The following is a 17603-nucleotide window of genomic DNA, read 5'->3' as shown; positions in this document are numbered from 1 at the left end:
CTTGGTCCATGAATCATGAACTCTTACTGAAAGGAAGGTGGATACTTTGAGCCCATCCATGGAAGTACTTCATTCGACATTATGAAACCCGCATATGTAGATACCAATCAATGACACACACACACACACACACACACACACACACACACACACACACACACACACACACACACACACACACACACACACACACACACACACACACACACACACACACACACACACACACACTTTAAAGCTTTGTTAAAATATTATATAAAATGTTTTGTTTCAACTTTTTGCATTTGAGACACCATCTTAATCACAATTATAGTGGGGAAACAGATTTCAAAAACGTTTGGAGTATTATGAAGGTCAGCCAAAAAGTTTGAATCTCGCTTTTAAAATAAGTAAACGGTCTCGGACTTTCAGTGGTGATAGCATGCCTGACTGGAGGTGGGAGCAAAATTCCACAGGAACTCTCTCATTATTTACTGATATGTTTGGGGAATATAAAGTTTTCCAAAATATCTATTTTGTTTCAAGAATAAAGATCATGGCACCTCATTCCAAGCCCATGGCAGAAAGTTTCAGGAAAAAAAGACATCAATCCGAATTCATGATTACAATTCATGGTATTGCAAAAATAAAAAGACATGAGAAATCCACCAATACATTTTCGAAAGAAAACGAAAAAAAACTTCAGCAAGCTTGGGGAAAGGTCTTTTTGCATCCACAAAACAGGTTAACACAGCCATTCCTAAAGCATGAAGGACACTTTGAAAGCATTGAGGATTGAGATTATTTTTAAATAAATGTATTTGAATAGAAGTTGTGAGCGGAATTATGCCTATTACATGGATGGAGATGACAAAACTTTTGTGATCACTCCCATACAACACATTTGTAGATGTAGCATTGATTTATCTGTCTCTTGAACTTACACCAAGCTGAACTCCACCCCTTGTACTCTGACATTTTCAGACAATTGACAATGTTGTCTCATTTTTCTTTTTAAGATACACCACACATATGATACCATGCCCTTTCATGTGGTACTATGTGTGTTACGTAGTTGTGGTTACATACAGTAACTTTTGGGTTGACTCGTCTATAAGAGGACATGTATATTTAAATTTTCATCAAACATCATGAACATAACTTTTTTGCAAAATGTCTATTTCAGTCCAATATTATGAAGCTTTTGTGTTCATAAGTCCTGCACAATCTCAAAAATGTGCAAAATTTCATGAAGATGGTCATTGATTATATTGAACATTTTGCTTTTATCAAAATGTGAGGTGGAGAACGAGAAGAAGAATCTCCACTTTTGGAAACAAAGGAGAACGTACGTGGTATGGCAGGATTATGCTCTGAGTAGTAAATCTTCAAGGAGTGCTGTGTTCAAAGCAATGTTGAACAGATAGATACATGTCAAGGTCTCGTGGGATACGATATGATTGGCTGTGTGGTGAAAGCTGTATTAAACTGTTCGGATTTTAAAATCCCCGTTTTCATTAATTTATGCTTTTTCATCTTGGTCTTATTAAATTGGACTTACACAAGAGTGGTATATAAAAATGGCATTTTCCTGATCAGATTTGTGTTGTGAGCTCGTATTCATTTTCACAAGTCGAAGGATATTTGTGATATCGATTCCCATTCTCATCGCAAAATAAATAAATGGAAGACAATCCTTATTGCAAACCAAGCAAACTGAATGAAAAATGCAGAAAGTACACTTCATAATCGACTACATGAAATATATATTGCATTCATGTTATATTTAATTTTTTTTTTCATTCCCGTCAAAAAGACTGATGACGACACAAGGAATATTTCAGACATCACATCAGTTTTTTTTACATTTGAGTCTCTCTTATTCACCATAGGAAAGGAAATGGTTAATGCCTGAGGTCTCACATTAAATCATGGCTATGCAGCAATTTCCCTTAATATATCGTTCTCATAATGCAACAAGCAGCTTTGAGCTTTAAGGTCACGAACAGTGCCAGGATATAGGCTACACATTTTGCTCTTTTGCACGTTTTAATTCATGTTCCCTTTTCAGGAGGAACATGCATTGAAAATGCATACATTTTTATAGAAATGTGCAAAAATAATGTTAAGGATGATCAGGTTAGCTATAACATCAGTTCATGAAACCGAGCATAGGAATTTGAAATGGAGTATCCTTCGCAGGACACCTGGGCTCAAGAGGTCATTTTTCAGAAAGAGACAGCACACGCTTCCTTAATTTCCAGCACATGCCTGACTAGAGGGAATATCATCAACAAATCTTATGCAAGTTTTGATTATCTCACACCAGGTGTAACATCAAGGGTGCTCCTTAGCATTCAGGGTGCATGAGCATGATATAGCAATGTGTCCTCCCTCCTCCCTCCAAAATGTTTACATTTCACTTTATACAGTTTGATATGCAGTTCCCATTTAGGCATAAGAATGCTGAACGACTTGGCTATAACAGAGTTTCAATAAATTACTCGAAGAAGGCTCAACAGATTTTTGAAAATTAAAAAAATAAACACACATTTCAATGTCGATTCCATCAAACTGAAAATTGTTCGTTAAAGCAGTAATTTCCACTAAATGCTGCTCTTCTTTCCAATATCAATGTTGAAGCTGCTATTTTGCAAATGTTGTTGTAAGTGATCATTTATTGTGACTTTTTCTCATACTTTGTATTAACAACTATATCAGTACTAAATGTCGATTTGGTGAAACGAAATGGTGTCAAGACACCCATCGTGTGCTGAATTACTGGCACACGTGACAGATGAGTTGCCTTTTGTCAGCTGCAAACCAAACTCACCTTCCCAGTTCCAGGATTATCACGAGCTTTTCCAGCAGACCGCAATAAGCAAGGTGGAGCCGGCGGAGGAGAGCAACGTAAAGCTCCAGCAAAATCGGTCGGAAAACGTGGTGGATCGTGCAACGCCCTTGATGGCGAAGCTCGTTTTTTTCGTATCCTGTTTGTCAGGTTCAGCTTTTGTGCTGCCCTGTAGGGGTGAGATTGTGTCAGAGAAGGTTGATGGTATGGGTAGTGAGGGGTGTGGTGGGGGAGAGGAAAGGACCAGGCCACACCAATTATAGTGTTTGTTTTATACAAGGGCAAGGGGCTAGAGAGATTTTCACAGGGCAGTATGACAAACAACCACTTGAGAAGATGAAGTAGAAGGGGTATGTGATTGAGGAAGAAAATATTTTTGGCCTTTTTTTTTTTTCTTTGCATTTTTTTTTTTGTAAGGGTGGATGAACACGATATAGCAATGTGGTACTGCCCTCCCTCTCTCCACCCTCCTACAAAATGTTTACATTTCAACTTATAGAGTTTGATATTCAGTTCCCATTTAGGTATAAGAGTGCTGAACGACTTGGCCATAATAGAGTTTCAATTAATTCCTCTAAGAAGGCTGAACAGATTTTTAAACTTTTAAAATAAATATACAGTACTTACATTTCGATAATGGCCTTTTTTTGCATGCAAAACCTAAAGGTAAAAACGTAGTGTATTGAGAGTGGGGGCAGTGGGGCCACTGTTGGACAAAACAAGTGAGGGAATGAAAGAAAAGGAAAGGAGGGCAGAGGGGAGGGAGGGATACACAGTAACCTGCAAGTCAGAGAGTTAGATTAGGTAGATTTAATGTGGGTAGAAAAGATCACGAGTATGGATGCGGGTGGGGGAGTGACATGAGATGGTGGCGCACCACTTGTTCGAAGCTCTGGTAGGAAGAGTGCGATTGATGTTGCCAAATGTGGCTCTACAAATGGAGGAAAAGAGGAACAAAATTGATGAGATGTGCAGCAAGCCTGTACTTATTTTTGGAGTTTAACCAAGAGGAAGCTACTGAAAGAACATGTGCACCCTGGAACAGATTGGGAGGGTTGGACCTGGGAGAGCAGAGAGAGCTAGACTGGAGGAGAGGTCACCGACCTGTCTGTGAAGTGAGAAAACTAGCCCTGCACGTCAGCGTCATTGCAAAACAATCCAGCAGATCCAAATAATGCACTCAGTCAAAATATGAGATATATTGTCTAAAATTCCATTGACATATTACGAATTCATAAAGAGCAACACCAGTTTTTGCTCTTTTGTTGGGCCCACCCTTTCCCCCCAATGTACTTGACTCTACTTCCTCCTCCTATTATTCCTCCTTTACCCTATTTTCCCACCCTTTCAATTCCTCGACCAAAAAAAATCATAGACAAAACATTGTTGAACAAAAAGGGATAAAAAACAAACAAACAAAAAAAGGAAGAAAAAAAAACAAACGACAACATCCAAAAGGGTTCTAATAGTATGTTTATGAAAGAAAACTTTGAAAGTGCTGCAGATTGGTCTTTTTTCTCTCATGGAAGTGAGGCTCATGGAAGAGCAAGGTTAAATTGATAGAAGGGTAGCAGGATAATAATTGGGCAGAACCAGCAAAAGAATAAACAAGCAAGAAAGGAAGAAAGTCAAGGGAAGGAAACACTGCAATCGGCAAGTAAGAGGGTTGGGTACGGAAGGGTTAATGGAGGTAATAAAGATAATGGGTCAGGAAAGGGGATGACACGAGGTGGCAGTGCTCTGCCCGCTTGAATCCCTGGAGGGAAGAGTGGTAACGAACGGCTTCTGGAAGGCAAGTCCAGGGATGGGAGAAGCAAGGAAAGTCCTGTACCATTAACGTTGTTTAGCATTTCCATCCACACCCATGACTCATGATATTGAGATCTCAGGTTGAAATTCCAAGTACTATGTTGATCTGTCCATTGTTTGCTCCTGTCCTTGGAATAAACGTAAAAGCACCACTGAGTCAACTAATGTCTTTGTCCTGCATGTGATTTATATGCAACAACTACCACCACCACCAGCAGCCTTAGATCATGAATGCAAAGAATGAAACGAAGGACAAAAAAAAAACGAAAAGTACAACAAATCTACAAAGGATGGAGAATATATAAACCAATATAAATAAACCTCAGCAACATAACTGTACACTGATTATACAAATAGGTAATCAGCCAATTATATGAACACTAGACAACCAGACAAGCAATCACAAATGAAACAGGAATGAAGGAAGAGAGCTTATCACGTTGCGGTCTCAATGCTGTTTCATCGTAAACGCCATGGCCAGCCTCACTGTATTATGAGCATTCCCTACTGAATTCCCAAAAGTATATTATACTGGTATTGAATTTCTTCTTCTGTTTCTGAGAAAAGACGACTTTGGAAAAGAGAAGCAATAAAAGGAAACAATTAAAGTAAAGAATCAATCAAAAGAAGTCGGTCATGAGTGTTGAATCCTTCATTGAAGGCCACTTTATTATTCAAATATTGAACCTATTGTACCGTTGAGCATTGCAGGCGAAGTCACTTGTTAGAATGTTTGCCAGTGAGTGCAAATAGACTGACTTGGAATCACAATGAAATTGTTCAGAAGCAAACAAAGAGATAAATTAACTTGTTCTGAGACACTGCCTGATGTTGGGTTTGCATTTCCAACCACAATGTTCTTCAAATGGAGACAAAGCTGAATGTCCTGTCTGCCTTTAGGTTGTGGATATTAAAAATTACATGATATCATTGAAAATGCCATTGTGTGTCATTACGTGATGTGAAGTCCATGCTCATGGTTAGCCGTTTCATTCGAACTTTATGCAGAATGTGGAAACTCTTGAATGTGAATATGGCACAGTTAAAATGGATCAAGTGGCCATTTTCTTTGCTTTAATTACCATGTGTGATATTCACTGTCAATATAAAATTAGCCTTGTCTCCATATGAACTTCAGTTCCAACTATGCTATAATAATAATAATAATAATAATAATAATAATAATAATATCACAAGAACGAGATGTCTGCAATCACAAAGAAATCACCAATGGTACGTCTCACCTGGCTTACCCCTTGGCCCACAATCCAACGATGGCATATTTTGTTCGGACCACCATATGACCTTGACTTTCAACATTTATGGATAGAGTGTAAAGTAAGAAAATGAAACCCCGATTAAAATCTATCCAAAAAAACCATTCAAGTTTTGATCCCAAAAGTGATTTTTGTTAATTTTGTCACAATCTGAAAAAAATTAAGTCAAGGACACTAATCAAATACATCAGGTGCACAAGTTCAGTGCAGGTACACCATTATGATGCAAGCTCATCTTGGAAACGGTCTTTGAGATTCCGCAATGGCAAAATTTAGCGATGACAAAAAATAATTTTTGCCTGACCGCCATTTGACCTTTACCTTTAACTTGATGGGTATGATGTAAAAAAAAATAATAATAATAAAATAAAAAGCATAAATGCACCTTACTCGAGGTTTTCTAAGGAGGGAAATGTCATTACAATCAGAGAAACCGTAGACAAGTTATGGTGAAAACTGTTAAAATGTCTATAATTGGGTTATGATCTTAAAATTAGGTCAAGGTCAAAAAACGTCATAGCCGAAAATTTTTTATTTGCATTATTGTTGCAAAATTTCAATCTGAAAGTCCCAGCCAGATGTGAGATATAGCTCGGACATTAACAGAAAAAGTGGGAAAAACCTATATGTTGGTTCAGTCCTCCTAGGGGGTCTAAGCCCTTGACCTTTAACCCGTGGTGTTATGATGTAAATTAAACATACATGTGCCTTGCTCTTGGCTATCTAGTGATGACAAGTTCATTCTGATTGGACAACCGTTTGTCAAGTTATGGTGGAAAATGTTAAAATGTCCACAATTAGGTCATGACCATAGAAATAGGTCAATGTCAAAAATATGATGAAAGCCCTCATATACAGTAGTTATTTATAAGAATAAGATATACAGTAGCTATTTATAATCACTCAGAATATTATGACATAATCTTACTATAATTCACCGTCTGTCCGTCTGTCTGTTCCCAGGTACCGCAAAAACGGCTGAACCAATCACAACCATTTTGTGGGTGTGTAATCCAGGGACCCCTTGGGGTAAAATAGGCATAAATATAATAACACTAGCAGGGATACCCGTGCTCCGCACAGGAATCCCGTGGATGACGGAGGGTCTGAAGGAGTATATGTCACAGTTAGTTGTAAAATTGTAGAGGCTGCCACCATTATTATTTTTTTTTCATCACCACTATAATATTATATTTTCCCTGCCATGTTTTATATGCAGAAGACTCGAGTTCAGAAATGTTAAGATTTATTGCCGCATCAGATAAAAAAACAATAATGCCTCAACAATGTGAAGCTGGTTTCATGTCATCATTTGTGACTTAATTAATTCTCATTCTCGAGAAAATTCCGTTGGTCCCATGTCAATCGGCTGAACTTGAAAAATTAAGGTTACGCAATCAGGTGATGACGTCATAATTCGGAAACCGGGAAGTCGGAAGTCATTGTCTTCAATTGACTGCAGCATTATTTTTTCATTCTATTGCAAATGGCGTTGGCCCCATGTCAATCAGCTGAACTTGAAAAATTAACGTTACGAAATCAGGTGATGACGTCATAATTCGGAAACCGGAAGTCGTAAGTACAATTCTATGACATCGGGACACTCCCGGGTACATGTTCTGTCAGCATGTGAAGTTTGGTGAGGATCAGTCCAGTACTTTTCGCGTGCATAGGTCACAGAGAAACACACACACAGACACACAGACAGACACACTTTCAACTTTATATATTGTTGCGAATTCGCGCCCGCCGGCGTGCGGACAGCCACGTAACTCGGATCACGGCACGTCGCCCATCGGATGGACAATTCAGTCGTGACCCTCCGGGAACTATCGCCCGGAGCCAGTCACGGGTGGGGGTTTCGACCTCACCACAATCGTGCCAATCGGCCACTCGCGTAGGATAGGGTTGTTCGCCAAACTCGGCCTACCTAAGTACCCACGCGGATGGTAAACCGGGCGATCGTACCTCGCCACAGGTCGACTCCGGACACGAGCCGCTTGGGCGGCCCATTCCGTCCTATCGGGATAACCGAGCGGTGTTATCGTCGACCTGGACGATTCAGATTAATTACCGGGATGTTGCACCCACTACGAACCCCTTACGTGAAGCAAGATGGAGGGTTAATAGATAAAAGACAAAGCGAAACGGGCACAGTTCAACATGCAAGCATTTTATTCACATGCACACACAGACCAGCATGGAAGGCACGTATTTACAGCCATACAATAATCAAAATGCACATATAGCAATTAAAACAAAAGAAACAATGCAGAGCTACAACCGGATACGCGCACACACAGCAACACTTAAACAGTTCTACTTTACGAGACACGGCGCCACAAGATCCATACAAAAAAACCCCAAAAGAAAATGGTGACTTCCCTTTGGGCCGTCGAGTCCCTCTCCCACGTACATCGGCGTGGTCGCGCCTGGCCGTGACTCCGATCCCTGGCATGGTAGGCGAGTCCTCTCTGGCATGCCTCACGCCGGCACGTGTTGGCCGCTCGACGCCAGTGACGGGGTTTCCGGCGCAATCTCAGTGTAGATAGACAGGGGGGGGGGAAACGTGGTTGCTCGAGGTCGTGGTGTGGGGAATGGCAGATGCTCCGTCCCGCCAGCGGGGTCTCGGGACCGCACCACAGAAGACCAGTGGCCACCACGGAGAGAGAGAGAGAGAGAGAGAGAGAGAGAGAGAGAGAGAGAGAGAGAGAGAGAGAGAGAGAGAGAGAGAGAGAGAGAGAGAGAGAGAGAGAGAGAGAGAGAGAGAGAGAGAGAGAGAGAGAGATCAGCCAGAGAGAGAGAGAGAGAGAGAGAGAGATCAGCCAGAGAGAGAGAGATCAGCCAGAGAGAGAGAGAGAGAGAGAGATCAGCCAGAGAGAGAGAGAGAGAGAGAGAGAGAGAGAGAGAGAGAGAGAGAGAGAGAGAGAGAGAGAGAGAGAGAGAGAGAGAGAGAGAGAGAGAGAGAGAGAGAGAGAGAGAGAGAGATCAGCCAGAGAGAGAGAGAGAGAGAGAGAGAGATCAGCCAGAGAGAGAGAGATCAGCCAGAGAGAGAGAGAGAGAGAGATCAGCCAGAGAGATCAGCCAGAGAGCGAGCGCTCCGCCCGTGTCCGATTTTTATAGCCGGGGGTTCTGCCCTTCACTCCGCCCCCGTTTTCGGTTCCACCCTCCTTCGAGAGGGTTCTCGAAGAGGGGTGTTCCCTCTCCCCGACCGCCTCACGCTGGTCATCCACCAATCGGAGGCGAGCCGCCTTCCCCCCTTCCTTCACACCAAGCGTGGGGAAAAATGGCGGGAAAAACAGGCGGGAAAACACGCGCGTCCTCGCAGTTCCCTCCTTTGCGCCTTTGTTTGCCGTTCGGAAGCAGACGTAGTGGCAAAGATGTAGTAGCGTAGATGGTGGAGGTGGTGTGGTTGCAGTGTGATTGGCGCTGTGATGGGGATGGCGTGGTTGTAGAAATGTTGTGTGTTTGAAATAAAAGATAGAAGAGAAAAATGGCTAACTCAAAGCACCGCAGCCCGGATGAATCACATAAATTCTCTCTATGTAAGGGGTTTGGGCTAACTACACATGTACCTATGAAGATATCTCACCTGAGGGTCCTTTATGGTGTAATGCGAATTTCCACAGCCGTAACAATATATATATATATATATAAATATATATATATATATATATATATATATATATATATATATATATATATATATATATATATATATATATATATATATATATATATATATATATATATATATATATATATATATATATATATATATATATATGGCCCCCTTGATGGCTCCCGTAGGGAGTGGGTGCTTCTAGTTATTATATTTCGTAATAACTTTTGCATTTGTGTTGTACTGTGCCTTCAAGTGAATAGTGAATAATGTGTTGTTGTGCATTCAAGTCAACAGCGCACTTAACTAGAAAATACAACCCGTTGCTTCGCTGATGGGGGTATTAAGGGGGGTGGGGGCGAGAAAGTGAAAGGGAAAGAGAAGAGGAAAGGGAGGGAGAGAGACGAAGGAGGGCAGAGAGGGAGAGAAGAGAGGGGAGGGAGAGGAGTGAAGAGAGGGAGAGAGGAGAAGGAGGGGGGAAGCAAGAATGGTTGGGGGAGTGATGAGGGGTGGGGGAGGGAGAGCAAGAAAGGGGCTTAAAGTGATGAAGGGGGTGGGGTAGAGTGATGCCTCAACAAACATTGCTAAACAGTCTGGCAGGTGGGTGGGAGTGAGGAGGATGGGGGAGAGAGGAGGGGGAAGTGGGGAAGGGGAGGGGTTTGGGAGGAGGAAAGCCTGAGGGGAGAAGTCAGTTCTGGGATTGTGTTTGGTAGGGGGACTTGATGGGGAAATGGGGGAATGGTTATTGACTTGCATTTGGTAGTGGGACTTGTGGAGAAAGGGGGGGGGTGGTATTACAGGATTAAACAAAATGTGGGGTACATTAACACAACATGTTAATACAGCATGCGGAGACAGTCCAGAGATGTACATGTGGGGAGGGGGGGTGGAGAGGGGAGGAGGTTTGGGAGGAAGTAAGTGTGAGGGGAGGGTGAGGGAAGGCACTGTGTTTACAAGGGAAGGCAGCATGAGGGGAAGGGAAGGTAGCATGAGGGGAAGGGAAGGTGGCGTGATGGGAGGGGGAAGGGACAGGCAATAAAATGTGCCCAAACAGCAAAATTTACATTTTAACCACTGGGTTCTCTATAAAATCAGGCAGGAGCATTCAAAACCCATGTTATCTACCTGGCAAAGGGCTGCCTGCAAGCATGCATTCCTGCACATGTAGCGACCTTTCCACCTCAACGGTCAGCTCACTCTAAACCTGATTTGTATATGCTACGCTCTGGAGAAGCTGTTAAATTAAAAACCAAACCGTCAGTCCCCTTAACAGAGGGGAAGCAATGGGGGGGGGGAGAGGGGAGGGTTGGGAGAGAGAGGTAGAGGAAGTAAGGTGGGAAGGAAGTGGTGGAAAGGAGTGGGAGAGAGAGAGGGAGAGGGGTGGGAGAGAGAGAGAGGGAGAGGGGTGGGAGAGGGAGAGGGGTGGGAGAGAGAGGGAGAGGGGGGAAAGAGAGAGAGAGAGGGGGGGGGGGAAGAGAGAGAGAGAGGGAGAGGGAGAGGGAGAGGGAGAGAGAGACTGACTAACCCTAACAGCTTGGTATCCAGTGATTTATAAGTGTGATGATCAGGCATTCGATGATATCAGTGAGGAAAGCGAAAAAAAATAACTTTATTGTTAAGAAACTGTTGTGGCCTGTTCCAAGTCAAGGCATTGTGGATCAGGTAAAAAAAAATGTTTCTTTTAAAACCCTTAAAGTCTTAAAGATTAAGACCCCAGCGAGGAATAGTGAGATGACCAAGGATGAACCTTGATAAAAGATTATTAAATCAGGCCGTTAATTATCTTCAAAAGGGATGTTTAAATTAACCCAAACACTCAATTTCACTCCTGTACTCCTTTGGGCTTCCATTAGCATGCATTTAAAGTTTCACGCCTCGAGGTTTCGGAGTTATGGGGGAGATACACACACGCTGAATGACTTGTCTGTGAACCGGATATTTCATAAAGTTGTGGACGAGTTTTGGTGGGCTGGTTGGCTGTGTGACAAAATGATCAGATTTTGGTGAAGATCCAGAGACTATAATTTTTAAAGTGATTCTTCACCATTGAGAGGCACGGCTAAAAATGATAAAGAGCATGATATCTAAAAAAGTTGTGTACGGATTTGGACGAAACTTGGTAGACACGTTGGGGATGTGAAAAGGAAGAATTGATTCGATTTTGGTGAAGATCCAAATCCGGATCTTTTCCAAAATTATTTTTTATTAACTTCTTGTTGATCTTGGAGAAATAAACTTCCTGTTGGCCTTGGGGGAAGTAACCTCCCGAACACAATATCTCAAAAAGGTATGGACAGATTCAGATGAAAGTTAGTGGACAGGTTGACAAGGATGAATTGATTCAATTTTGATGAAGATCTAAATCCGGATCCAGACATGACAATTTTTTAATTCTTATAATTAGTGATTCTTCACCATTGAGAAATGGGACCAAAATGATACATAGCATGATATCTCAAAAAGTTGTTGATGGATTATGACACAACTTGGCGGACAAGTTGGTTGGGTGACAAAACGAAGCCAATTAGATTTTGGTTCAGGTCAACAGATCCAGCCTATCAGTGGGATACAAAACGTAAACCACTCAGCTTGGCGGTGGAATGCGCTCTGCCGAGTGCCGCTCTAGTTTTAGTATGTCTTTGTTGTGACAGTAACGTAAAGGTGTAATCACTGATCCAAAGATTTTTCCAACAATGAAGGTCCAAATCAATGCATGTTTAACAGCAGTTTGTATTTGCTGAGGCACGACAACATTCCAGTCACTGATGTGAGAAAAATCACTGATTTAAGGAAAAAATTTAAATGTAGGATATTTCTTGTTGTAGTTTACTAATGTGTACCTGACAGAATGGTGCAAAGGTATTGTCTGGGTTTACTTCCCAACCTGTCTGAACTATCCGATCGGTGCTTCACAGGCAGGATGTCGCATCAAAAAAGTGCACTGTTCCTCAGATGGACATTAAACTGGGGAGTTGTCTACTAACAATAATTGGTAAAGATTAAATATCCAATGGTGTCTTTTGTAAAGAGTAAATGAGGAGTCACGTCAAATTTCAGGCCATGCCAGCCAGTCCGTTGAAGACTCAGGCCAAAAAAAAACAACCTCCCCAAGATGACCCACTAGAAGGTGGAAGTATAGAGAGGAAGTATATATACTGTAAATAACAGCATTCACGTTACAAAGATGAACAATGTTCTCAGCAAAATTGTGAGGAAGAACATTCATTATTTTAGTTTCTCATGCTCACAGAAGAGCTGTCACAGACACTAATCACATATACAAGTGTGGACAGAGACATTAGACAACACAGGATTTGAATTCAGGCAAACTTTGGGGGTTATCAACTTCCTGATGACCTTGGAGAAATTAACTTCCCGTTGACCTCGGGGAAAGTAATCTCCCTGAAAACTCGTGGAACCATATAATGGAGGTGCTATTTACTTCTGCAGTCAGCGAGGCAATTTTAGGGGAAAATCTCCCCACCTCCTCTTCCCATCTCTCCCCCAAGGAATGTCAATCAATGCGATTTATCCAAACGAAGCCCTCAAAATACTGAGCATCAACTGATGAAGTAGCACGTTCCATTTTTAAAGTCCTTCGTATGATCAAGTCAGGGTCATAATCGAACCGCCAACCTCCCAGACTCAGAAGAGACGTTGCAACCACAATACCACAGAGTCATTTCAAGGGAGTTTCAAATTATGAACTCTGCAGTTTTACAAGCGCAACTACAAATAGAGAAAAGCCATATTACTTATACTCTATGCAGATAAATACAGTACATAGGTTAGCTTAAAAAGGACATCCGAGGGCAGCTGTTTCACCCTTTGATCCTCATCAGCTTGGAGCTGGTTCTAAGTTGGATGGCATGTGAGAGGCGTCTCTCATAATGATGTCAAGGCACACAAGGTTCCTCGTGACATAAACTCAGCGCAGGCTGCATTTTGCTTTTCTGTCATTATTCCCACTCATTTTCAAATTGCCCTATATTCTATCCATCTATCAACAGCTTTGGAAACAGCTCCATCATATCAAAGTGAGCCATGACCCTCAATGTTGGCTCTTCTAAAATTTGAATTATTTGCTTATTTCCACTCTTCTGTGTGTTCTAACACTTGTGAAACACATTTCTATCTCATCACCAACTTAGGACACACCTCAAGCGTGTTAGTGATCTTTCAGTATTTGTGATTTCTCAGGTTTTTTTTGTTCTCTATTTGATTTACTGTTTAAGCTTTCAATGTCATTCTTCCCTTTTTCCCCTTGAATGATTCAAGACAGTCCTTCACTACTACCTCAGATCACCCCCCCCCCCTTCCACAACCATGATCTTTTCTACCCCCATTAAACCTCCCTAAGCCCACCTCTTTCCAAGTTTCCCTTCCTGAGAGTTTCCTTCTGGATGCATCTTGTGGATACAGAAAGGAAAAAATCTTATTTCTCCATGTCTCCCTCTATTTTGTGTCCCTCCTCTCTTTCAACTGTTCATTTTGTTCTAATTAATCCTGATGGATTCTATGTTCTAGTTCAGCTTGATTATTGGAAACCAAAGCCTTCGAGATTATTTGAATCTCCCACAATGAAGCTCAGTCTATGGGCATTTCATTTCGCCATCGCAGACAGGTCAGTGATCGCTCTGTCTTCAACCGCCTCCTTTCTGGTATTGCACCCTCTGCTCTTTCCATGTGTTGTCCCCCAGGTTTCTGCAGAGCACACATGGTCTACCATCATCCCCCTTCTGGTGAAACTACCCAAATGCAGGATCACTGCTCACCTCCACTCATTTGTTCTTTTTTTCCTGCCCGTGGAACCAAGCTCTACATTCTCTTCAATTTAATTCTTCCCTCCAGGTCTTCAAAACAGCTTTCCACCACCATCTCATTTCATCCCCAATCCCAAACCATGATATTTTCTACCCTCGTTAACCCCACCCCACCACCCCACCACAAGCCAAGCCCTACTCCTTACAAATTTCCAGGTTTCCCTCCTGAGAGTCCTTCTGTATCAATCTTGTCCACCCCATGCATCCTCTCCTGTCCCCCAGTCCTCCCCACACCCATTGTTTGTCCAACTTTGCCTCGATCTTGGCCTTCAAGTCTGCTGTTAATCTCCCACCCGCTCTCTATACTGTTCCTTTTGTCCTGTTACGTCCTGATCCGTCAAGTGTACTAGTACTAACTCTTCCACGAGCCTTGACGATGCATACCAAACCCCCCCCCCCAAAAAAAACCCACAAGCTCTCCCATGAGTTTTATTTATTTATATGAGTATGCTTCCCAATTAGCTCTTTCCTTATATACTTGATATTAAATATTAGTTTTAGTATATCTGTAAACACTTGACACACTGCTCATAATAAATGGAATATAAAAATAACTTGCCCATAAAAGATGAGAAATAATAATTGGTCTACTCCAAATCATATCACATCAGTGTTATCATTTCATGGACGAGTACTTCTTGGGAAGATCAAATAATGAAATCGGACAACAGCTAGTTCTGAGTGCTGCATCCAACGGGTGGAGGATGAAAATGATTTCCCATTGTTAATTATTGGACAGCTTATTGCTTTCCACCAATCACTGAATACTTGTTGAGTAAATACAGTCAGATGTAAACTGATCCATTCTTTATCAAATTCTACAACCTTTCTGATTTTATTTTTTTATTTTTAGCTTGTCTCTTACGAAGAGGCAGATGGGGTTTTGCAATCACGTGTGTGTGTGTGTGTGTGTGTGTGTGTGTGTGTGTGTGTGTGTGTGTGTGTGTGCGTGCGTGTGTCCAGGCCAAAACGTTTTTTATCATTTGAGCTTTTGTCATCAAATTTTCAACAAAGCTTTATTATGAAAATAGGGAGAAGACAAATTAATAATTTGGTCAAAAGGTTAAAGGTCAGCATCACATAAAGTCGTCAATTTTCATCCAATTGACCTGGAATTTTAAGAATTTGCATATTGGGTCACTGAATGAAAAGCTAGAAGCAAATTGTTTATTTAATTTTTTTTTTAGATAAAAAGGTTAAAGGTCAAGGTTGCATAACATTGGCAATTTTCATTTGATTGACTTCAAATTTGAGCTTGGTTTGCATATAATGGGTCACTGAAGCCAACTGGTTTTGAGGACAAAAGGTCAAGGTCACCTTAAATCGTCAATTTTTGGGGGTTTTTTTTAAAAAAAAAGCTGTTTTCATCATGTTTAGCATGCGGACGAAGAAAAAGAAGTCTAAATACAAAGCGGATGCGGACAGGCTTCGCATTTTCAGATGCTTTCTAGTTTTCCATTGGATGTATTTGTTCCTTCAACATGGCCGAGACATTTGTATTTCTAAAAATATGTTGTAAGCTTTGCATACTTACTCGTGTACTTCGCTGAGAAAGCAGAGATCAATCTTAGAATGTGAAAGAAAATCTCAAAACAAATATAATTCCATCTCAATACTACATAATACACTTCCTTAGAGCAAAAAAAAAAAAAATAGGTGTCACAAACACCACAGCTTCGCCGACCGGCACTCGAGAGTCGAGATAATAGAGGGCGTTAGCTTTAGTGACTATAAACATCCCCATTTGTTTATGGGAGCTCTTCCACCTGCCAGGATGTCGAGAAAGCATGACAGAGAGGGGCTTTGAGAAAAGGAGCACAGTATTGTTTCCAGGGGCCTGGAATTCCTCAGCATGAAGTGGTTGGAATACTGAAGTCTGTTGCTGAAAGATGTAGGTCTTTCTGCAGAAACAATTCATCACGCGAAACCAAACCAGACACAGATACGAGCAATACGGTGCATCGGTGGCAAAAGCTGATGGTAACGGCACATTTTACGGCTTGGAATGGCAGCTTTGTGTTGTTTGTAGACAATGGTTCAAAGTTAAATCTCCACCTTTGGCTCAAAATGCCTCAGGACGTCCATTCCCGTCTGTCGGTGAATTTCATACCCTTTTGATGTTCCACTTGAACAGATTGCACCTACTTTATTTAAACTCGTTTGCAGTAGAATAGCAATGGGAACTTAATTGTACAGAAATGAACACAAAACATAAATGATCTGGAATGATCACCATGTTTAAACAAAAGGAATTCAGAATCAGAATAAACTACAATCGACTCACAAAGTGATTTTACATGGGAGTGAACGAACATGTTCGCATTCGCATTTCCTTCTGGTTTTGATGTTTGTTGGTGATGCAAAAAGTTTTAAAAATTGAGTGATCTTTATAGTTCCACCTACATTACCCCAGCACATCATTTAAGATTTAAGAGACACGGACTACAAAGCGATGAAATTATTTCTCAATGGTGGTGGTTGGTTGAATACTCGAACAATTATTTATGGGCAAAATGTTGTATCTTTCATGAAGAAAGTAATGCGATTTAGATTTAAGGGTGGTATTAGCATTTTATATGGAGGAGTTGGAGTGTAGTGGGGTTGGGAGGAAGGGGAAAAAAGGATATGAAATGGATTGGGGAAATGAGGGTGTGGGAGAGAGGAGTGCAGGGAGGAGGGGAATGTATGGGACCTATAAAGGGTGGGAAGAGAAGGACAGGTGAACAAAAGGAAAAACAGGAAAGCTTGTGAGGTGGTGGAAATATGGTTGGGTGGTAATCAGAATAAAGTACGTAATATGTTTATGTCCCACATAAAATGCATCATTAATGTATGATTCTTGGATTTCAGCTTGTGATGCACAATACACTTTTCCACCCTCAAAATACCAATATAGTGACATCAAGGATGTTCCACATCGTACATGGTGCTATTGAAAGACAGGTGTATGAATGAAAGAGCATGTGCACACATTTACATTTAATTGATTGATATATCCATTAAGGAAATATAATCTGAAAATCCTCCTGGCAGCTTATCCAATGTCACCCAATAGGGTTGCGAAGGTAGTCCTAAACCAGAAACGGTCCAGAAAGGCGACATTATGTCCCCCGACACTCATCCAATGCTAATAATATGGCCTTAGTAAAAGTCCAATTGCCAAGAATATTCAAGTCTTTGTGAAAGGTAGTGTGGGGTCTTCATGGTTCCTAAATAATTTAGTGACCAGCTGCTCTTTTTTG

At 41.3% G+C, this 17603-nt stretch overlaps 1 protein-coding gene across 1 annotated transcript in view; it reads right to left on the bottom strand.

The window, feature by feature from the left end:
* The window catches only part of LOC147032202 (kinesin-like protein KIF26B), a 244239-nt gene that overhangs the window by 126162 nt on the left and 100474 nt on the right, over positions 1-17603 (bottom strand). Inside the window, exon 3 of the mRNA XM_085850516.1 lies at positions 2813-2999. Within this exon, the coding sequence (XP_085706642.1) occupies positions 2813-2999 (187 nt within the window). The remainder of the gene's footprint in view (positions 1-2812; positions 3000-17603) is intronic.

The sequence above is a fragment of the Eptatretus burgeri genome, chromosome 2, assembly GCF_056783735.1.
Source record: "Eptatretus burgeri isolate ZD-2024b chromosome 2, Ebu_testis_v1, whole genome shotgun sequence".
Classification (NCBI taxonomy): Eukaryota; Metazoa; Chordata; class Myxini; order Myxiniformes; family Myxinidae; genus Eptatretus; species Eptatretus burgeri.
Note: the sequence above shows the minus strand (reverse complement) of the source record. Positions and strands in the feature narration are given on the sequence as shown.